This window comes from Diachasma alloeum, unplaced genomic scaffold (genome assembly GCF_001412515.2).
Source record: "Diachasma alloeum isolate Michigan unplaced genomic scaffold, Dall2.0 Dall_scaffold_00176, whole genome shotgun sequence".
Taxonomy (NCBI): domain Eukaryota; kingdom Metazoa; phylum Arthropoda; class Insecta; order Hymenoptera; family Braconidae; genus Diachasma; species Diachasma alloeum.
The window spans coordinates 3,751,809-3,775,589 of NW_021680342.1; the positions used below are offsets into that span (position 1 = coordinate 3,751,809).

Consider the following 23,781-nt stretch of genomic DNA (forward strand, 5'->3'; position numbering starts at 1 on the left):
TAAAGCGTAACCTCACAGTTATGCATCTCTCTAATAATCCCCACAACGATCAGTCCCCTCGAAATTTCTTCTAAAAACAATATCCATTATTTACCTTTCGTCATCACCAAAACCGTAAGAGATTGAATTAATAAGTCTCCCGAGGCAGTCCGAACTGCCCCACAGTGTTGTCTAACAAATTCCGAATTATTGAGGAGTAGAATAATGACCCTGTGACGCTCTGAAATGATGGAATTGACAAAGGGAGGAATTAACACAATGAAATAGTGATGCTTCCATCGACGGGCTACTTCAAATCAATAAACTGTCCGTTTTATGACAGTGGCTCCTGTGACAGGCCCTATTGCCACTTCAAACACTTGCGGAGAGGTAATTGTTGCTGCATTGCCATTACATTCGAAAACAGAACATTATTCCAGAGATATTATTCGCTCACCTTAGATGTTTGTTAAGGCCCCACTGGACTACGTTCTCAGCTAATTTTAGTACTTCAACCCTCAATTGAGTCCTAAATGATTAAAAGAAAAATTCATAAAATATCAGCTCTTAATCTCAAGTACAACCCCTGCCTTTACCCACGCACGTTTTTCCATTCATAAACTGTTGTGGTGGGATATGCCACCTCAATTTTCTGATTTTGTTAATTTTGTGATTGTATTGATCACACCACAGTGCAGAATTCAGGCTTCTGAACTCAATGCCCAAGACATTCCCGCAGATTTCGTATTTTTAAAGCCATTTAAGCTGGGCTTTTACTTGAAATGAAGAACTGAGATTTTCCCTTTTTTTTAATATTCATAACTCAGAAACAGATTTATCAATTGAGTTCAGTTCAGGCTCATCACAATGGGAATGAACTGCTTTTTATTGAAAAAAAATTAGTCGTATTAAAATTTGCTGAGGACCTGGCCACGTGGCCTTTTAATGTTTGTAAAGTATAAATTGACTTTCACGACTCTATTTTGTTAATTATTCATTTAAAGACCTCAATTGAAGGCCATGAACGTTAATGAAGCATTTATCACCCCCTTTCATTTGAATTTATACTTTACAAAAATCCAAGATAATTATACACGGAGAGAATATAAAATTTAAAAAACAATGCGAAGATAGTAATCGAGAGTCCTATCGAAACCGCTTTAAAATTTGATTTGTCTTGACAGAAGTTTCACTCGTGTAAAATTAAATTTTACTTTTATTCTACCACTTTCGACTATATCGACTCGCAATTTTTAAATAAATTTGTTAAATAAATAATTTTCAAATGAATAATTTTATATTTTCTCCGTGCAATAGCTCTGGGATTATCTATAAACTACTGAATCTGTCGAGTAAAAAATCTGAATAAAAAATTACATCAATTGTGAATTCCAGATGACGTTTCAAATCCAGCCCCCTCGATCCTCGGTTACACCACAATCCATGAGCCCGAGAAGACCATCGAATCAAGCGAGGGGGGTGAGAATAGTGGAGCCACCCCCCTACCAAAGACTCCAAATCCTGAGATGATACAGCAGTTAGTTTCCGACGCAGTCAGCAAAGTTCTGGCTGATCAGGGGGTCACAGATTCAGAAACAGTATCTAAAGACATTGTTTCTAAAGTAGTCGAGGGTCTGAAGCCAACATTGGCACCAGCCATTGGTAAACACAGTGGTGTCCCCCAGTCTATAACAAAACCTCCATGTGTATATAATCCAACGCCTATATCAGAGCTCAGAAAACGACACATTGCAGTGCCTGTCTACAATCCAACGAGGGAGAGCAAAGTTTCCGTGAAGAGAAAATCCACAGATGATTCGGCGAAACCGTGGCTCAGTGCTCTGCCTGAATCCATTAAAAACGATCAAAGAAGAATTAGTGAGATAACTTATAAACCCACTGCTATAGTTCACGACAAGGATGCTGTTGAGGGGCTGAATTATATTCCCACTGCTAGGTCAGATGACAGTAATTCGAGTGATTACTCCAAGAGGAAGGAGGCGTACTACCCGAAGTCTAAAAAACGTCGAGAGGAGTATGTTCCTAGGAAGGTTAAAGCTCCTCTTCAGTCTGTGCAGCAGCTTGAAGACATGACCCTCGACTCGTTTGATCCAGAGTTCAATCTGTTGGATGACATTCTCATTGGGAATTCGAAGAGTTTGAAGAACTACGAGAGTAGTTCACAGGATATGTACAACATTGAGGGTAAATTTTCGGACGAGGAGATTGTGGATTTCACTGGAGAGCCAGAAGCAACCGAGGAAGTACAAAAAATGGAGGAAGATACCAGAGAAGAGACGATTGTTACCGACGAGCTGGGGCAAGAGGAAACCAATAAAGACGACCATGAGGCAGAACACAATAACATTAGTTGCAGCAACAAAAGTGACGAAATTTCTGAGGCAAAAAGCCTCACAAAAGAGAAGACCACGAAATCGAATCATGACGACAAGTCGAGAAGATGTTCCGTTAGTTCGGAGTCGTCGAGACACAGTGAGACACACAAATCGAGAGAGCACTCGAACAAGGAGAATTCAACGGGGAAAAAGTCCTCGAGCAGTCACAAGAGCAAGAGCTCCAACAGTGATAAGGATAGAAAGAGTTCCCATAGTAGGCGAGACTCCAAAGATCACAAAAAGACTTCTGATTCACACAGATCGTCATCAAGCAGACACAGAGAAAGCAAGAGTCACAGTAAAAGTAGCTCCCACAGTTCTAGAGATAAGTCACATCAGTCGAGTTCTCACGGGGACAAGTCATCGACTTCCAAAGAAAATAATCACCACAAGTCGAGTAGGCACGATAAGAAGAAATCCTCGAGTTCGTCACGTTCCAAATCCAGTGAGAAGTCGTCGTCAAAGTCCTCGGGGCGACGAAGCTCGAGCTCGAGTCACAAGTCCAAAGAATCGAAGAGAATATCTAAATCAGAATCAAATAACGCGAAGGATCAGTCGGATCATGACTCGTCCAACGAGGCCTTCGACAATTTCATCGGTGAGGAGCTCTTGCAGTCTTCAGATTCTGAGCACGATGTCGAGGAGGAGTGCCTCAAGATCTTCCAAGAATATCAGGTCACCGAGGCGCCAAAAAGTATTACCACGAAGCAGACGAAAAAACCGGATGAGGGCGTTGAGGAAGTAGGTAAAAAACGCGTCGCTCATCCATCAGCAGAACACTCTGTAGTTCGCAATGCTGGACCCACTCAGCCCCTCAAGAAGGCACCCAATCCCCAGCAGAGAATGTACGATCGTTGGCGAATGATGAAGGAGGCCGCTGCTGACAAAGCTGCCGAGAGAGCCGCCAAGCAGATGAATCCTGAGAGAGAAGTGAACGATGAAAAAATTGAGGTGAAGAGTAAAATTTTTGGAGCTGTTAAAACAACGCCCAGTGAATCTCAGGTCAATGGAAATGGTAGGAGCACTTAATCACATGTTTTTACTTCAACAGAACAAGGTAGACAATAATTTCCATAATTTTTCAGGCCGTGTGAGGATAGCACATGTACCTTACGCAATGTCTCTGGCACTGTCGAAAAAGAAAGTAGTTGATGCCACATCGAAACCAGTGGAATCAAAGACCGTTGCGCAGACGACAAAAGGCACTCCACGTGTCGCCCACATCCCACAAACAGTGAGCAATATTTCAAAATATCTCTTGAGTAACATTCAAAACATTCATTCAATGCGATGATCTTGAGGATTGCTTCCCGATTTTTCTGCTGACTTCTGATAAAAAATAAAAAATATTTGGGTGGGGTACGGAATAATCGGCCTTGTGATCAGCAAAAACGATAAACAGAAACTCGTCGGGACTAGTTCATCATAACAAATTTGTAAAGCAAAATGAGAGAATAAGTTATTTACAGCAATAATCACCACAAAACGATGTGAAATAGAAGCAAATCAATAAATAAGTGTTAACAATGAAGGACAAACAGTAAATTAAGAATAATAAATATCATTATTAATTGCAGGTACCAACGCTGGTTCGTCCGGAGCCATTGCAAGTGGCAACCCAGAAGTTCGCTATAAATGTACGTCAGTATTACGTTAACCTGATGCACGACATTTGTGTACAAATATACACCAACGGTGATGACGCTGCACAGCGTGCACTGCGCGAGGAGCTTGCGTGTCACGAGCGTTGCAAAGCCCTGTCAGTTTACAAGAACTCGTGTATGCTGGCTGCTCACAGACTCAGGAAGGAAGTTGATCAGAGTGTGCCAGATGGATCTGTGCCGTCAGCAAGTGGAATGTTATCACACGATGCTGTGCTTGCTGGAAAAACAAAGGGCTCTTGGAGTGTTGTCAAGGTGAAGAAGGCAGCGACAGACTTCAAGGGTCCAGCTCTCTACTCTATGCTCAAAAAATGGATAATGACTGAGACACAGCTGCGGGAAAATGGTTTCCCCCGGGCACATCCTGACGGGCCCAAGGGGAGGGCCAAGTACTATGCAACGAGGAATCAGCCGTTGCTTTCAAAAGTGCCTAATGAGAGACTCTGCATTCGGTGCGGGCAGGCCTACATGGTGGACAAACGGGGCTTTGCGGTTACGGAACAGAACTGTATTTATCATTGGGGTCGCAAGTTCACGATCAGGGGGGAGGGAAGGTACAGCTGTTGCCAGCAGTATGGATCGGCCACTGGCTGCTCTGATGCCAAAAATCATGTCTGGGATTATGTTGATTACGATAATCTACGGGGTTATGTTTCTACGTTACCTAAGGATGGTCCTGGCGACCCGGAGGAACAGGGAGTCTATGCTCTCGACTGCGAAATGACGTACACCACGCAGGGGCTGGAATTGACGAGGGTCACTGTTATCAATGAGGATTGCAACGTTGTTTATGAGACACTTGTCAAACCGGATAATCCGATTATTGATTATAACACGAGGTATGGTGTTATTTATTATTTTATGGGTTTGTTATTATTTTTAGTTTTTAGTCTTACGTGTGATGAATCTGTTGCTTTTTAGGTGAGGCATTTTCCTTGAAATTTTTAGGGAAATATGGGGTGATAAAAATTTCTAAGAAGTGTACCGCAACATTTCAGCTAAAATAGTTTAATACTTCTGAGAAATTCTAGAATTTTCTGGAGAACTCTACAACCTTTTGCGAACATTTAAAAATATTCAGGGGTTTTAAAAAAAAGAAACAAATTTAGGGTTCTTGAGAAAATTGGATAGATTTTTTAGAAATTTCAAGAAAAAATGATGAACAGCTAGTTGATCAATGCTTCTCTGGAATTTTAGATTTTCAGGTATAACTGAGGAGAATATGGTGGGAGTGACGACAAGCCTGCTGGACGTTCAGGCAACTCTATTAACAATGTTTTCGGATCATACGATATTAGTGGGTCACAGTTTGGAGAGTGATTTCAAAGCACTAAAGCTCATTCACAATACTGTTGTAGATACAAGTATGATGTTTCCCCATAAAAATGGACCACCCCATAAGCGTGCCCTGAGAAATTTGTGCTCCGAGTATCTACGTAAAATCATTCAGAATGATGGTGAGTATTATGATGTAATAAAGAGGATAGTTTAAAAGGTTTTCATATCTATATTGTCGAACCATTATCTAAATTGATGCTGTTTCACGCCTCGTTTAAAGTCGGAGGTCATGACAGTAACGAGGATGCTGTCGCTTGTATGGAACTCATACACTGGAAAGTCAAAGAGGAAGCCAAACTTCAGTGAGTGAAGGATTATCCTCGATAAACACTGGAATCATTCATCAGTTTTCTTTAATATCGATTTGTATTGAAATCTGTACTATTGTACTGTCGATGACATTACCGAGTACTTCAACATCAACTTTTTCTCGAGAAAATGACTTATTGCACTCAATAAAGCCTTCGTTTGCCAACATATTCGGCGTTTTGCATTCAGACTTAGCAGAGCTCGTAATCCTCGCATTCTAATTACACGATGTGCATGTTGGATTCACCAAATTGAAATGCACCAACCCAATTTCACATGGTATAATTCAACAGGGAAATGTTCAAGTTTCTCAAATAGTTCTGTATCACATTTGGTCAGCAGTAGCTATCAACGAAGAAAAATCAATTTCTTTTGCAATTCGTGCATTTTGTTTTCAAGTTTACTGCTTTTATGTTTTACTATTTATTGTAACTAAAATTTAGTAGTATTCAATATGTTAATCGTGTAATTAGAATATGGGGAATTGAATTTCAGCGGACCAGAACGTAATGATAGAAATATTACGTATAATAAGTCATTTTGTCGAAAATAAGCTGTGCATTGAAGTATGCTGACTTTACTAACTCACTGTATAAATGTACAATATACGTAATATAATGAGGGGGCGGCTGAGGCGAATACAAAAATGCAGGATTACCCTTGTTTATACTTAAATACGCGAACATTATCAGTTTATTTCGAGAAATATTGTCGACGAAATTCAATACACCTTCATGATTATCATTCACTCAACTACTATTTTTGTACTTCGTTGGCTATTTATATTCACATTGATTAAACGTTATTAGAACAATGAAATTCATCATTTATTTGTTTTCTTTTGTACAGATGAGAAATCAGTTAACATGTTGTTATCAAAATTAGGTTTTGACACTTTGTCTTCTCTGTATGAAGCAACATCATCAAGCAAAGCTGTTATCACTCAGATAACTTCTACTATTTTATATAGTGCCGCATAAATTGATGATTCGTTCAAAAATTATCTGTTTTGATTGAAAAATATACTGAATATTTTGCGTACAACGACGAATTTACATTTGTTTGATCTTGTATTGCACAGATATCTAATCTAAGGTCCGTTCCATCGAACTCGATAGGAAGTACTTTCGACGGCACAGATTATTGACATTTTCTTCAATTCAATAGTTTTGGAAATGCACAAGTAGCTCCTTGGTATTCTCCAATTCGTCGTGGCAATTTATTTATCATGAAGTTTATACAAAATATATAATACTGAGAGCTTTATTTATCAAAGTCAATCGTCAAATCCGCGATGTGAATGGTGTTGCATTCTCTAATGTTACATTCTCTTCATTCATAAATATATAAGTCCTCCCAAGAAGAACGTGACATTCAGGTGTATGTATAATATTTACATTGAGTTTTTTCAATTAATACTTAAATTAAAATCTATACAATCTCTTGATCTACACCACTTGGAGATCTAATCTCTCTCGATGGTACAGATGAATTTTTTGATCATTGCACGTTCCACTAGATTGCCTGAGTGTGATTCTATCCCTGCATTATCATAAAAATTGGCGATCTCCATTGATCTAGGCGTAAACTATACATCGAGACTAGTCTCAATGAGATCTTACTAGTCAATATCATACGTTGTACATCAAATTTTCGGGGCATTGCTCACTTCAGTAGATACTATTATGAAAATAGAGGGGAATTTTTACAGATTAGGGGATGATTTCTATGGACAGTTCCTCTGAAAATATCGAAGGCCATTTCACTAGGATTTTCGTTCACCTGATGTGTCGATACAAAGGCAACTATGCCAAGATACGTTAGTTCCATTGAAACTTTTCAGCTAGTTAACGACTTTAAGACAACATTCATTAACCGTAATTGCATTGAACAGCTAAGTAGGTTTTACTCGTTCGTTGCATGTCTCAACTGTCGCCATATTGAGAGCCGAAGATTATTAGGATCTGCTGTCATCGGTCCTGATGACCTCCGACTATCCGGAGTGATTGTGTCTCGTGGTACCATGACTATTCAACACAGAAAACATTTCCTACGATCACACGTAAGAAAAATTTCGTAGAAAAACAGCGACTTCGCTAGAAAATGCTGTTGGAATTCTATTGAATTCTCTATTAGCTTTTGGCCGATTCTGTTGAAAACTTCTGCAGCTCATTTACGCGTTTTTTTAATAGAACTGTTCAATGGAAAATATTCTATAGAAAAAATCATGAAATTATATTGTTCCATATCGTTTTTTCTAGTGAGATACTTTCTGTAGAAATTCCTCGTTCTTAATTTTTGTTGTTTTGTTGTTTGATTTTTTTTTTCTAAATAAGGAAGAAACAGAGTGGAAAAAGCTAAAAAAATGATGTAGAGAAATTTCTGTAGATAGTGAAATTCTATAGATTTTTTTCTATAACATGGTTTCTATTAGCCATTTTCTGTGGAAAAAATGCGGAGTAAAGCTGCAGAATTCTTCAATAGAATCGGTCGAAAGATAGCATTTTCTATCGAATTCGGTTTTCCTACTAATTTTTTTCTCGTCTGGGGCCCTGCTGATGTTCGGTAGTCTAAGTAATGCTGTTTGATGGCTCTTTTGACATTGCTGTGATGTATACCAACAATGAGTGCTCCTTTTTAACCTCCGCTGTATCTTCTTCACAGCAAAAACCAAACTAATACATTAAATATGAGGAGTTTCAGAAAGTTCATCATTTTCTTTTTGAAATTCCATACTTTTTCACTAAAGAACCGATCCGTAACATCAATGGTAGACCCGACGTAGCTGGGTCAGACCCCGAAAGTCCTTATATTCGTCGCAAAATAAGACTGATTATTCTTGTGTTGAGTTTGTCATGCGTTGATTAGTCATGTAACCATTATCTTCCACGATCCACTTAATTTTCTTCACGTATCGAGGAAAATGTTGGTGCTATTCTCTAAGGCTTCAAAGCTTCGTCGTCGTACTCCTGATCACCAACGAGATACAAAAATTGGAAAGCTATGGCAAGCAAACTAATACCTAGGAGATCTCCCATGGCAGTTAGGTATGGAATCGCTGAGTTATCCGGATCAATTCTCCTCTTCCACATCCAGTGGATCATGATGTAGGCAATGTACAGGAGTGCTGCAACCTGGAGCATTGCAGCACAGAGATAAACGAAGACGAATAGTGGTGTGAGTGATGTGTCACCGTCCTTCATGTATTTGATCATGTAGATGAAAATTATGTGGCCGGGGATTACCATGGCCATCAAAACGCGTGTCGTTCGCGCGTGCAAACCTGAAAAATAAATATTTGTTATCGGAGGGGTTTGGAGAATTGCAACTGCACTGTTAGAAATTTCTTGAAATTTCCGTCAGCGTCATCTGAATTTTCGATGTTGTGAGGTTGAATTCAATTTCAGATGAATGCGTTCACTAAAATTGGGTTTTTCATGTTAAATAATCATTGATTTTTCAATGAAAGCTTGAATTTCTAAACTCATCGTGAAAATTGAATGTCACATACAATTCAGTGTTTTCAATAGATTGAGAATTCAGACCAGTTGCTGTCTGAATTCTCAAAATTTTCAAGATTTTTCGGTGCTGTATGGACCTGAAAATCGAGAACTATTTGAATATTCGAGAAACTAACTCACTCGTCAATGAAGAAATATGCGAAAAATTCCTGTAACTTTGTCGTTGTTAAAAATTTCAAGCTTTTCCACTTGAAATTTCAAGAGTAACTTTCTAACAGTATGCGCGGTACCTTTTCCGAAGAAATTCGCGATTGGAGTGATGAAGATTACTGGGTGGGTGTGTCCTGGTGGAATTAGGAGGGTTCCCAGATCCGCCTGTTTGTGGAGGGCTGTTGATATTCTACTCGCTTGCACTGCAACTAAGTTGCCACCGACTCCGTTAATTACTGGCTGGAATACTGTGAGATTCTCGAAACGCGAGACCATGAATTCTAGGATCAGTCCGCCGCAACTGAAAGTAATTGAGTCATTGTAATTAAATGCATGGAGAGCAAAATTTGTTGAAAGTTGCACCTAAATTTTCGGGATCGAGTAAAGTATCGACCAATTCGAATTTTTTAACCCTAGTCTGGTCTCCAAACGCGACCCTCCGACTCTGGTTACCTTCGCGGGGATTCCCCGTCGTGTTATTTAGGCTCAAGAGATCCGATCAATTAGCCCCTCATGTATAGATATTCCAAATTTTTATTTTTTTCCTCATTGAAGTAGTTTTGAAGATAATTGCGAGCTAATAAAAAACATTTGCTAGTTAGTACTTTTTTTTAAATAAATTTTGGAAAAATCATCTGAAAAAAAAGGCGTTTCATTATTTCCAAAAAATTTTATCACCAATCGATAGCAAATTGTTTGAAGATTTTTGCGAGTTAAGAAAAAATCATCAATGCAATCCTATTATTGTGTAAATTAACAATTCCAATTTCAACTGAAAACCAGAGTTGATGACCAGAGTTTGTAACAGAGATGTCAGACAAAATATGAATGCTTTTTTTGACTCAAATGAAAGAGCGGCTCGAAAAATGGCGTGCAGAAGTCTTTAAAGATGACAAATGTCTCTAAAAATAAAATGTTTTTTATTAGCTCGCAATTTTCTTCAAAACTACTTCAATGAGGAAAAAAATAAAAATTTGGAATATCTATACATGAGGGGCTAATTGATCGGAGCTGGCTCAACCGTTGCCGAATTCACTCTACACTGCCCGGGCACGTTTAGCGTGTTTCCGGCAACGTCGCGTGATGGGCAATTTCATTTAATATGGAACAAATAATTCATCTGTTCGAATTAATTTGTTTTCTTTAGGGATTTCGAGAAATATGTTGTTCTAAAAACTACTATAATTCATTAGACACTCCAGTTGACAAAGTCAAATTTTTTTCAATTTTTCCTGTTAGCCAGTCAATTGTAATTTTAAAAAAACGACGCGCGACTGGGTTTCCGTCATATGGTGACCAATCTAGGGTTCCTAGAACTCCAGTAGAAAATGCACTAACTGCAGTCAAGATTAAAATGTTTCAGTGGATTTTTTTATCTTGTTGAAAATGCCTGGGTGATCACATAAACGGTTGCAATTCATTAGAAACGAAGACGTCTTACTGCGTATGAATCAATTTTAATGCATTCACCTTTGAAATATTCCTCATCTAAACTTTTCTAATTTCTTTCCCCTATTTTTTTCTTCTCTTATTGGAAAATTCAAGTAAAAACTTAGTAAATTGGAGAATTTCCGTAGAAAATATCTCAGTCGAATAAATTAATCTAAAAAATATTTTTGTTGAATTTGAAAAACAACACTTGAAGAAGTTATTGTTTGACAAAATTAATTAATCCAAAATTAATTTCCAATATACCCGCAAATCTTTCCTGTGATCGTGTCCCCAATTAACGTGATTTATTCACCTGCTGATAAGCATGGCAACCATGACCGGTGTCCATCCAGAGTAAAGCACATCATTAGTGTATTTATTCCTCTTGGCAATCCACACCCACAAGGGAGTGATGAGAATATAACACGCGATAATGAGGGGTGCAAGCCAGTCCTGCTTGTCAATCGCCTCATAGAGGATCGTAGAGATCCAGGAGAGCAACGCCAGAGAGGTGATATCCCCGAGACTGGCTGCGATGGGAGTCGCCACATTGTCAGGATTGATGTGACAGTGTCTAGAGAATACGATGACTCCAGCTGTTATTAGTCCGAGAACGAACGACGCGAGGGATGCTGTCACGAGACTGCTGGCACAGAGAAGGTAAGTGTGGTCCAGCGATACTGTGCCGTTTCTGAAGGCACCCATCACAATCGCTACCACTGATCCTAGGAATCCAACTACGATTGCTTGGCACTGCAATCATTATTTATTGTTATGTTGACGAAGATTAGGACTTCCTTGGATAAACTAGATCAAGAAAATATTGAATAGTTATAGAAAAACATGCATTCGTGCGAGGCCACACTGTTAGAAATTTCTTGAAATCTCAGTCACAGGGTCATTTGAATTCTCGATGTTATGAGTTTGAATTCAATTTCAGATGCAAGCGTTTGCGAAATTTCTCATTCATCATGGAAATTCAAGAAAATTGGGTTTTTCGCGTTAAGCGACAATTAATGTTCCGATGGTCAATCAAGGCTGGAATTATCGAACTCATTGTGAAAATAGAATATTAGAAGCAATTGAATTATCAATGGATACAATTGAATTTTCGCAATTTTCAATATTTGCCAGTGTCGCATGGATCTGGAAATAGAACATTACTTGAATATTCAAGGAATTAACTGATTCGTCAAGGAAGAAATATACATCGATTTCATGTAACTGTCGTTGTTCAAAATTTCAAAAATTTTTAGTTGAATTTTTAAGAATAACTTTCACAGGGTCATTCGAATTCTCGATGTTATGAGTTTGAATTAAATTTGAAACGAAATGGTTTATGAAAGTTCTCATTCATCTAGAAAATTCAAGAAAATATGGTTTTTCATGTTAAGCGATTATTGAGATTTCAATGAAAGCTTGAATTTTCAATAGATTGAGAATTCAAAAAAAGTTGTTGCGCAAATTTTCCCAATTTTCAATACTCTCTAGTGTTGCATGAACCTGGAAATACAGAATTACTTGAATAGTCAAAGTATTAACTGATTCGTCAATGAAAAAATATACATCGATTTTATGAAGCTTTGGCGTTGTTCAAAAGTTTTAAAAATTTCCGCTTGAAATTTCAAGAGTAATTTTCTAACAGCTCATGAGAATTATATTTATCAGGGTAGGTTTAAAATGATTAGTGAAAAACATGGTGTCAATGTGTTTAACGCACGAGTCAGAGATGATGGCAAACATAATGAAGGTCGAGTGAACGTCACAGACCGTGAATACATAATGAAATAAAATCGTGGCGCCGATGATAAGGATGTATCAGTCCAAATGGAAACTTCTGAAATGGTAGACATTTGGATTTATACGTTTTCCGAAATAATTTTGCAACTGTGACGATAATATTTCACCTGAATCAGTACTAAATTTCCGACGATCATGTACCACTGTTGCTTGGGCGCATCCATATTACCGAGATTGGCTTGGGTGGATAGACGAGAGGCAAGAGTCATCTCTAAATTTCCTTTTAATCCTAAAAGTGCTGGTACCAGAATCATCAATTCACTGACTTTTTCGAACACTACCCAATGCTAGAATCATCAATATTACAAGCAATTACTAATGTACCGGTGCTTTATAATAAGTCGTGTACATGAAAATTTAATAGATTTTGATTTTCCATAGAAATTCATGGGTACAAGTGTTTTATACGGCATTTTTATTTGTTTGATAGAATAAAATCGAAGAAAGAAATTTAAAAAAATCGTGCCCAAAAATGCTTACAGAAAAAACCCAACGGAATGAATTAAGGATATCCAAGTATCGTTTACAGTTTGGTACAATTAAATGGCGTGAGAAATATTCGGCGTCATTAAAATTATATTTTGCACAAAATTATAACTTTTTTAAACATTGGTTGTCGATAAATAAATAATGTAAATTATTCAAACTTTCGAAAGCCTTTTTTTGAGGCATGAAATCGATTTCTAGTAAAATTCTGAATATGAATAAATTAGTTGCGATTCAGAACAAACGGTTTTTATGGTGGAAATTGATTGTACATCAATTATTTATAGAAAATGCTTGTAATTTGCAAAAATTGCTCTGATGTTCGACAACAAAAGTAAAAAAGCATTTGACTGGAAAAAAAAATCCAAAGTACTTGGATATCCTTAAACGAAAAAATCAACATTTTTTCCGTAACAAAAATATCGTCTGAAAAACGCGCTGGGTTTTTCTACTAAATTTAGTCGTACATGTTCAAAAAATCATCAGGAAGTTTACCTGAACAATATCTAAAACGAGACCAGCTCCGACCATTCCAAGTCCAGCAACGAGAAATGGAATAAATACTTGAATTGTAATAGCGAGATAGGATTCGACAGGTTCATTGGCACCGCCGCAGAGCCTGCTCTCGGCGACGACATCCGGGAGACGTCCACCGTCTCCATTCTCATCGAGTATCGACACCTCTTGACAATCATCACCGGTCAGTGGTGCTGTCAGTGCAGCCGTATTTGTTTCGGAGACGGTGCGCGACCTGTTACCGGTTGGTGTCATCCTATAGGAGTTGCGTTTACTCGGTAACAGAGGCTCCTTACATGGTCCACTGCCAACAAACAAAACAAATTAACTCTATTATTACCACATTTAACGTACGTCACATTGTTATTCTTTAAACGCTCCACGCGTTAAAACCTAATCATCGTACTCTTCGAATTTCACGGAATTACTGGTGTGCGGTTGTATTTCGTCCTCAAGACTCTTTCGATAGTGAACTTTCAAACTTTTAGGCGCCTGATTACCCTCCAGCATTTTACGAACAGACTCTCTCCCGTCAATCTTTCAACCACGAGTATAAAACAATTGTACTTTTGCGAATACAAACGATAAGAAATACATCCGTGTGGGTTACATGCTACCAGCGTCATGTTTGCATCATACAACAATGCAAACACACGAGAGTACTCTCGTGAAATCGGAGGAATTTGTGTATCTCTGCTGATTGCCGTCATATTGTAAATCTTTTCACCTCTTCTGTCTTTGAAAAATCATGGAATTTTTTTTTCAGGGACATGTCATTGATTTCTAGGAATCTGTCGGCAATTTTCGTGATACTGGACTCTCACTAGAATCGGCCTGATCAGCACTGATTTCTATCACTGAAATTTGGAGATCGACTCCTCAAAATTGACGATGAACCCCTGAAAATTAGGGATGTTCTCCTGAAAATGTGTGACGAAAATTAGTGACACAATCCTTGAATTACAGAATTTTATACGCATTGAATTCACGGAAAGAGATGTTTTGATTTTCAGGAATTTATCCGCATTTATTAAGAATTCGCGATTATGAAATTCATTGATTTTGTCACTGTCAATTTTCAGTGACATTATCACTAATTTCCCGTGATATCGGCGCCAATTTACAGTGACATCATCATTAACTTTCACAGTAATGTCACTGTTTTTCAGGACGCATCTTCATTTTATGGGAATTTATCACCAAACTGCAGTGATAAAAATCACTGATAAGTCACCAATAATTGGTGACAGATTTATGAAAATTAGTTACATGTCCCAGGAAATAAATGACATGTTCCTGAAAATCAGTGATATATCCCTGAAAAAATTTGTTGTCTCTGTGTTTCCCAATCGCGAATTCCTCAAAATTAGGAATAGCCTCCTAAAAATTAGGAAAGGATCACTTACAATCAGTGACATGTCCTCGAAAACAGAAACCTCTTTATGCAGTGATCTTTACCACTCAAAAATTCAATCTTCCACTCTTTTATGATGCACGCGTCCTTGATTGTTGCGGTGAAAAATTCGATTCTCCGGGCTATTTTTACCCCCTGCATGAAGTCAAGGTACAACTTGTGGTATTAATGCACGCATGAATAGTCACATCGGTGCTACTTGAATTACTGACCATGTGGAGCTTCGGCACGTGGTAGTTGCACGACTTATTGCAATCACTTGATCAGAGAATTCATTAAGTGCTCATGATTTTTCAGTAGGTGGTTCGGTCAGTCCAAGAATCTCATTGTTTTTTTTTCTATGAAAATTGTAATATATATCAAACTCTCCAAGGATGCTGTTACATATTCAAAAACATACACGGAGAAAAAATCAACGAAATGGCAATCAAATTGTGCTTCATAGAATTTTAATTGAAATTGAGGAAAAAAATTTGAGGCAAATGAATTTTTTGAGCTAAAAGTATAAAATTTGTAAATACACAAACCCACATTTCGTTGACATTTCGTTATCTTTTTTGTCCATGCAGATGAAGGAAAATTCTCACCTCACAGACAGAAGAATCTGGCGATCGTGAGAATCAGAATGAGGAGGCGAGAATTGAAGAAGAAAACTGAAGATTCAGTGATATTTCTGCGGCAGATTTTCGCGAGAATTGGTGGTGACAGCACTCGAGTATTAAACATCGAGTTGTTCTTCTCGCAGGCCACTCGAGGGGCCGTATCATGATACGGTTACATCGCGACTGACAGACCAGACGAGAATAGACGACTTGAAAGAGCACCCCCAAGTGTACCGCCAACATGACGTAGGACTCGGTGTAGGCAGGCGCATACTTATCGATCACAGGATACGATATACGCGAGTGTAGTTCCAGTAGCTCGGTTGCAAGCGTTACTGGATTTTCCACTGATTTTTCTAGCTGTGGGTGTCGACGAAACATCGAGACTGGTCTGTCGCATCCCATGCATGTGGGTGGGGAAATTTTCACGGCGAGAGGGGGATATGATATTTAGATCCTTCGTATCTCGCCACGTGTAGGAGTGGGTGGATGAAATGACATTTGAACTTTCGCATTGCTCGCGATGGAGTCAAAGGAATGATTTCATTCTTTTCTGTTTCCATGCAGCAGTGATTCCATTAAAATAAAGCTGTGTATGAAATAATATTACGTTTTATTGGAAAACCGGAGAGGAAAATTGCAGTTCAGGAATTTTTATTTGACATCGAGGAAAAAATATGAGGCAATCAATGTTCTCGTTTACAATTTTCTTTTTCGATACCAATCGATGAAATTTCTGGGTTTTTCATGACAAAGTACGGAAAAAACGGAAATGACAGTTGAACTTTCGAATTGTTCGCGATGGAGTCTTTTTCTTTAATGCAGCAGTGATTCCAACCGAAGAGGAAAATTGCGTTTCAGGAATTTTTATTTTACATCAAGGAAAAAATGGGAGGCAATTAATTTTCTCGTTTACAATTTAATTTCTTTATACCAATCCATGAAATTTCTGGTTTTTCCATGACAAAACACGGAAAAAACAGAAATGATATTTGATCTTCCGAATTGATTGCGGTGGAGTCAAAGGGAATGATTTCATTCATTTTTGCTTTGATGCAGCAGTGATTCCATTAAAAGAAAATGATGGATGAAATTATATTCCATTTTATTGGAAAAAATCAAACAAATAATTGCACAATCTAGGTAACCGGAGAGGAAAATTGCCTTTCAGGAATTTTGGTTTGACATCAAGAAAAAAAAATACGAGGCAATAAATTTTATTTCAATTTTTAAAAAATAGAGCTATTGTCATCGATAATAGATAGACCTTTATCGATAATAAATAAATCCTCCCGCCAGTGCAACCCTTTTTACCCTTTTTCCTATTAAAATATGAATTTCGCGACAAGAATGAACAATCGGTGTATTCGTCATCTAAATAGCCACCTCCGGTCGTTAAATTTTGACATCCGGTTCGACCAAAAAAAATATACAAGCCCAACGATAACATTGAATAATAAACACGGTATTTTCACTGACGGAGTTTTGTCTGCTAATGTAGAATCAAATGGACTAGCGTATCAGCGCTTATGTGTCGATTGTGTTAGTTGTCACAAGTTGATATTAAGCTCAGTCGGTGGCTGGTGGTTAGTAGTAGCAGGGGCAATTTGTATTCTGGTAACTTCTGGACTAGGTCACATCCATGGAGGCCCACTTTTCTGATTACCCGGTTAAACGTTTGGATTTCGTTCTAATTTTTCAACGTCAACGCGGTCGCCAGCTGATGTCTCTGTATTATCTTATGTTAGGGCCAAAATTGCGGGTTTTATTGGTGTTGAACGGGGGGATGCTATTTTTATTTCTCGCTTGAATTGTCACGTACGAAAAAAATCCATAGGAAAACTCTATTGGACAAATTCTACTAAATTCAACTCTTATTGGAAATTCTATTTGTTTTTTGGCGATTCTATGAATACACTCCGCAGCTTTTCTGCGTATTTTTTCTAGTAGAAATTTTTAGCGGGAAATATTGGATTAGATAAATCCGTACATTCCGATCCTTCTGTGTAGCTTAAGAATTTAATACAATTTCCCACGTTTTTTCGCTTGAATTTTTTACTCAGAGAAGAAGGAACATGCATTAAAATTCTACGCATTTTTGCTTGTAGAAATTCCATAGAGAAATTCTTACACGGAGAGAAATATTCAATAAAAATTACGTCTTTTGCGTAATTCCGAAGCGAAATGTGGTTGTAGGAAATTTTACGGAACTGTAACGGAATTTTTCCAGAGCGTTCCGTAATTTTTATCTGAATCTCCTGTGAAAAATTACGATACCGTCACTTAAATTTTCTGAGTCCATTCCGTAATCGGTGAGCGAATTGCGAGTTCCGTAATTTTTACTGAACATTTCTCTCCGTGTAATAGAATAATTTATATAGAAATTTTTCGTAGAAAATTTCACACAAATTCCAATGTTTTTTTACTTGATTTTTTTTCTGGGAGGAGAAAAAACGTTAAAACTCAGCAAATTTAAAGTTATCGGAATTTTATAGAGGAATTTTCAATAGAATAATCTAAACTGAAATTTCAAAACCTAAATCAAAACATCGAGATCTTTCTTTTGAAGAACTGCACAGTTTCTCTCATGACTTGGGGAACAAGTAGTAGAATTATTAACTTTGAACAATATTCCATTCGATAAACATTCAAGGCTCTTCAGGAAAATGTTAGAACAAGCGGCGCAGATACAGGTGGTGGGAAAATAAACTCGTTTCACTGATTACACATTGACGCGCTGAAGAAAATCATTTGCATATGTATCTGGTCTGTTGTTAATAATCGTTATAATTTAAAAAATCGGATAAATCATGCGCGCATCTGGAATCTCATTGTATAAACACAGCTTACAACAAATTAGTTCTTCATTTTTTACTATCTGCGTCAACGAGGAAACGTAGTATTCTCTTTAATTACTGATGTACAATGCAATTGCTATTATTTTTTTTATTCTCAGCCTTGAATTATCGTCGGAGTTCGCGTGACGACGTCATTTTAATCTACATTCATTGATCATGAGATGGTTGGTGGGGCTCACTGATCGATATGTTGGTTTTGGGAAATAAACAAGTCACTTGAAGGTCCTCAGAACATTATGCACCGAAATAGAATAGTCTCAGAAGGAGGCAGGGGCTGGCAGACCTTGGGAGGGATATTGTTTGGAAATTGCAGGGGTTTGACAGTATCAAAGGAATGATGTAATCTTGAAGTGAATAGTATTCGCACTGGGAGAAATTTCAATGGTAATTGCAACTACAAGGGGATTGTAAAAAAAAAATAGTTACGGTAACAATAAACATTGTAAATTCAACTATTACATTAAACTGAAAATTACATCATAATGTTGATGACACTATTTGACATAGTAAATCGAACGATGAATCCTAGTTTAATCTACAAAGTTTATTGTTACTGTAAATATAATTTCGTTGACAATTCCCTTGTAGTTAAAATTATCATTGAAATTTTTTTCAGTGCGGAGAGGAAAATTCACAATGAAAATTATTCTGGAGATATGGGTACACTATTAGAAATTTTTGAAATTTCATGGAAGACATTATAGTAAATTTCGTGGAAGTGACATTGAAGTGGATGTAGGGAAAAATGGGTATGCAATTTCAAGTTTTGAGTAGAATTCACGGAAATTCATGAGTTTTCAATGGAAGTGAGAGGGAAATTTCTCAACTTGATTAAATTTTCAGTGGAACATGTGTATTCAGAAATAAAATGACATGAATTTTCAATTTTTCCCTGAATTTTCCTGATTTTTCTGAATTTTCACAGAATAATTGCGCTGAAAATCAATGGAATATTTCATTTTTCAATGACAAAATTTCCTGAAGTTTCAGTCAAACTTAAACACGATAAAAATTTCCGGAAATTGGCACGGAAAATTCTGACGAAAATTTTCAAGTGTAAATGTTACCAAACAAAATGTAACTGAGACGGAATTGAATTGGCATGGAAATTTTTTTGTTGTCGTGAATTTTGAAGAACGTAGAATTTAATCCCCGATTAAATTTTACTAAATCAATTCTACTAAATTTAATTTCCTCTCCGAGCGTTGAAAAATTATCAATTTCAGAATACGTCGACCGAGAGAAAAAAAAATTGTCATCTTCAGAAACTTGTCACTGATTTTTATAAATCGAACTAGAATAATACTCTCGATCATCACTGACATGTCCCTGAAAATCAAAACTTTTTTTCTCAGTGAAACTTAAAAATTTATCGAATGGTATACGGCAAAGCCTAACTGAAAATTCTTTGATATCTATCTTTCTTTGCATAATTCCCCTGAGATTCTCCATAAATAATACTATTCTCGGAAGCGATATGGATACAATCGAATCTCCGGAATCAATCTCGTAATTAGCGAAATCTTACAGAGAATCATGGAAAATTTTAATCCGTCACGGAAGAAAAATAATCTCGAATCTAGAATATGGCATATATTTTAAAATTAAGGATATTCATTATCATCCGTATTCTTAATCCAATGATAACGGTTTTAATTCAATTTTGTTCTCCTCCGGTGTCTAATGAAGGAACTGATAGCAATTCGAAATAAGAATATCGTCACGAACGATATGGAAATTCGATGAGATAATTGCACAATAGAGCAGTATTTGAATCCACTCAAATCTCAGAAATGAATCCGGTAATGTGTTGCGACTGATGGAGAGTCGTGGAGAATTAGTATTCGTCACGGAAGAGAAATAATCTTCAATCAATCCTGAAGAGCTTTTTTAATTAACTGTATTTTATTCTTCAAACACGAAACCCCTTAACAATGTCCAAATCCTCATTTCAGAAATAAAAGTCTTGATTTGTTACTTTTTCCTCTTCTCGTGACCAATAAATGAAGACACGCGGCAAAAAAATTAACATGTTATGATGACCCACATGGCAATTCGCTTAGAAAATAGCAAAGTTGATAATCAAATAGTCGTCGGGTCCACTCAAATCTCAGAAATCGATCCGGTAATAGTTGATGACGACTGTTGGAGGATCATGGAAAATTATTATTCGTCACGCAAGAGAAACAATCTTCAATCAAGAATGATAATTTATTCTTGAAACGCGAATATTCATTCGGAAATGAACAACTCTTCTATTTTCAATTTAACAAGCAGAGTTTTAATTCCGCGTTTTTTCCCTCTCCTCGACCAATAGGAAATAGATACCGCAAGGAAATGGAAATGTCGTCACGATCGATATGTAAATTCGATGTGAAAATTGCACAGTGAACTAGGGAGCAATGAGCGGGGTAAACGGAATTTTTTATGCATACAAACGAGTAGAAAAAACGCATCGAAATGGAGGGGAAAGAAACTACCCAGCTCACTGATGATTAGTTAAATGCCTTTAAACTGTATAGTGGTGCGTTACTCTCCGTGACGGCGGGATAGGCTTGCGGCCACATCTAATTGACATTGTCACTGATGTTCAGGGCCGTTGACGAACCACCGTGAATCGACTTGGTTCGTTTTGTTCCTCGAGCACGTGGTGCTATCGCCCATTGTTCTCCGGACTGTTACGCTATTACTGTTTGTTATTCCTTTGGTAAATGCTCGTCCGTAAATTATCTTCATACACAGAGGAAAACAGTTTTCATTTTTACGATTTTATCACCAATTATTGATGATTCACTGAGGAGAATTTTTGGCTGACATTTCCGGTACACTTGTTGGTACTGCTTATCACATTATAATTCCACTGAAATTTCTTGGAATTTCGGCGTTGATAATTCAAATTTTTATGGAAAAATCAGTGGAAGCTGTAAATTTCAGTTCAATTTGAGGAAAATTACGGTAAATATACCCTTGAGTTTTCAATAAATGAAGAATTTAGTGGAATTTGGGACTGAATATTCATATTTTGATTGAAAATTCAATTTAGTTTGGGAATTCTCGTCTCGCTGGCGCTCAAAAATTTGGAATTTCATTGGATTTTCAGTGAGATATGAAATTCCACGATTTTCTTTCCCCCGAATCGAATTCAATGTTACTTCTGAAAATTGGTAGGCGGAAAAAATAGCCGATGGGTGTAACACGTGTTACGTAGTAGGCGACCAAATGATCGGTCATTTTCGGGGTAGGCTGAAAAAATGACCGAAAATGAACGGTCATTTTGTCGTTTACCACACACGACGCGGGTTACTACACATCGGCTATTTTTTCCTTCGGCTGTTTTTTCGTACATTCCCGATCATTAGCGATTTTTATTCATGAAATTTGTTGATCGATTCCCAAAAATTAGAAATGGGTCTTGAAAAAATAGTGAGATTACTCTGAAAATTAGCGATGATATTCCTAAAAATTAGCGATAATGTAATCAAAAATGGGTGACAAAATCGCGGAATGTCAGAGTTTTGCACTCACTAAATATCACAATCGGGCATCCCCAATAATTGGGGAATGAATTCCTGAAAAATGAGTGACATGTTTTTGTAAATTTACAACTTTATTTTCTCTGTGTCCGATGCAATGCAAATCATTCAGATGGGATTGAAATGGACTCACCTCAGAGAACGACTCCTGCCTCGATTGTTGGCATGAGCGTTGAGCATTTCCTTCTCCATTTTGAAACTCATCTTAGCGCCCTTGGAAGAACTGCATCCAATACAATAATAAATTGTTTCACCTATTCAATTAAATTTGTTAAAATATAAGAGTGATGCCTCACCCGTTAAAACCACCACCCAAACTGACTTTTTTCAGCTATTATCAACTGTTATGTACTAAAAATTGCCCATAAATTGCAGGGACTTGCCCCGAATTTCGGTAAAAATAAATAAATAATGTAGGAGTGATGGCCTTTTAAATACGTTATCTCTTGCGTTCTCTCCTATCTCATGTATATCACTCGTCTCATCAGCAGGCGAATCATAAAATATTCGAATTTTTTTGATCTATTTAAATTTAGAAGCAAATGTTTGCCGTTACTGATATGAAAAGCTATGAAATAATTCTCCAGTCTCGTACAATTTTCTCTCTATATTTCATTGACACTGAATAGTCCTCTTCCACCAAGCAATGAACACACTCGCATCTTCACCGAAGACTGATTCTACCTTCATTTTTGTGAATTCAAAGAGAAAATCTCGCGCTGGTAGCGAGCGAATTCTGCCACTGATACCGTACGACTGCGGTAATCCCCCCAAAAAACACGAGACAATTCTCATCAAATATTAGTTCTATAATTCCCAAAAATTGTGTGTAAAAGGCCTGCGTAATTCTCTTGTTTTTCGCCTTCTCCTCGACTCGCATTGCATAACTAGAGATCACTTACTAAACCCGAATGTGACAATTCAAGGGACTTACGCTGATTGATAGTCAGCTTCCGATGGCATTCATAAATTCCAAATTGGGCATTTCGATTTTAACTCGCTGTAACTGTGCAGAGTTCCTTCGCATGGGTTCTTCACTCGAGTCTTTCTCAAAAAAAAAATCCACCAACAATAACTCAAAACTCTTCCCGCGATGATGAACCGCGGTTCAGCCAATGGCACACCTGACTAAAAAATCACACAAGGATGAGATGGTAAACTTGTTCGTCCTATCTCCAACTCTTGATCGCATTTTACGAGTTTCAAAAAAACTCAACATATTTCACGCTCACAAATCACAGATAATTTCAGTAAGTGTCATGGTTAAAAGCGAATTAATGGCTTTGAATGAGCGATTTTTTGACAGCTTTGAAGATTTACGGGGAGATTCTATCGTTCAAGATACTGTCTGCTACGCGATGGCAGAGTTAGTTGGCACTGACAGATCTAACTATTTCATTCACAGTTGCCAGTGCTTCGGTGCGGCACATCGCTATCGTGTTATACGCTTGGTACACGCATGAATGGGGCACGTATAAACGCATGCGATTACACGGTGTTAAGATAAAGAGCATGACAGAAAGACAAGGATCAACAAGATGGGGGGGTGTAGGTGGGCTAGGGGGGGGGGGGGGAATATCAAAGAGCTGTATTTACTCCTGAAATAAAGAACTACGATGTGAGAATCGAATTGCGCTACTCCTGCGGTTTATGAGATCTCGATTCCGTGCAAATCGTCTTCAATCACTGAGAGAACCAGATATCAACCAAGCAACTCTGATTCGAATATTTCTGACTAAAAATTGATAATAAACCATTCGCGAAAAAAAACTAATTAATCAATTAAT

The 23,781-nt window shown here is 37.5% G+C and overlaps 2 protein-coding genes across 5 annotated transcripts; one reads left to right on the forward strand and one right to left on the reverse strand.

Moving 5' to 3' along the window:
• On the forward strand, window positions 1-6,734 carry LOC107048019 (RNA exonuclease 1 homolog). Its single transcript, XM_015270971.2, has 6 exons — window positions 1-369; window positions 1,375-3,390; window positions 3,461-3,609; window positions 3,953-4,875; window positions 5,234-5,493; window positions 5,595-6,734. Exons 1-6 carry the CDS (start codon window positions 270-272, stop codon window positions 5,678-5,680), a joined length of 3,534 nt encoding a protein of 1,177 aa, XP_015126457.1. The 5' UTR covers window positions 1-269; the 3' UTR covers window positions 5,681-6,734.
• LOC107048029 (solute carrier family 41 member 1) lies at window positions 6,338-23,359 on the reverse strand. 4 transcript variants are annotated; one of them, XM_015270982.2, is made up of 7 exons: window positions 22,929-23,359; window positions 22,128-22,217; window positions 13,567-13,891; window positions 12,693-12,872; window positions 11,099-11,538; window positions 9,435-9,655; window positions 6,338-8,966 (listed from the first exon to the last, which is right to left on the reverse strand). In XM_015270982.2, exons 1-7 carry the CDS (start codon window positions 22,955-22,957, stop codon window positions 8,623-8,625), a joined length of 1,629 nt encoding a protein of 542 aa, XP_015126468.1. In that variant the 5' UTR covers window positions 22,958-23,359; the 3' UTR covers window positions 6,338-8,622. The 4 variants fall into 4 exon arrangements, with proteins under 4 accessions (XP_015126468.1, XP_015126485.1, XP_015126476.1 ...); XM_015270999.2 differs by lacking the exons at window positions 22,128-22,217; window positions 22,929-23,359 and adding exons at window positions 15,214-15,339; window positions 15,589-15,770; XM_015270990.2 differs by lacking the exons at window positions 22,128-22,217; window positions 22,929-23,359 and adding an exon at window positions 15,589-15,770.
• Window positions 23,360-23,781: the final 422 nt, after the last annotated feature.

What these genes read in the sequence shown, in the direction of transcription:
- LOC107048029 (XM_015270982.2), bottom strand. Translation starts at nt 22,957, where the DNA reads ATGCCATCGGAAGCTGACTATCAATCAGC. An exon ending in GGCAGGAGTCGTTCTCTGAG is followed by an intron (nt 13,892 to 22,127) that starts GTGAGTCCATTT and finishes GTTTGTTGGCAG; the next exon opens with TGGACCATGTAAGGAGCCTC. An exon ending in GTTGCCATGCTTATCAGCAG is followed by an intron (nt 9,656 to 11,098) that starts GTGAATAAATCA and finishes AATTACTTTCAG; the next exon opens with TTGCGGCGGACTGATCCTAG.
- LOC107048019 (XM_015270971.2), top strand. Translation starts at nt 270, where the DNA reads ATGCTTCCATCGACGGGCTACTTCAAATCAATAAACTGTCCGTTTTAT. An exon ending in TCGCCCACATCCCACAAACA is followed by an intron (nt 3,610 to 3,952) that starts GTGAGCAATATT and finishes TATTAATTGCAG; the next exon opens with GTACCAACGCTGGTTCGTCC. An exon ending in ATTATTGATTATAACACGAG is followed by an intron (nt 4,876 to 5,233) that starts GTATGGTGTTAT and finishes CTGGAATTTTAG; the next exon opens with ATTTTCAGGTATAACTGAGG.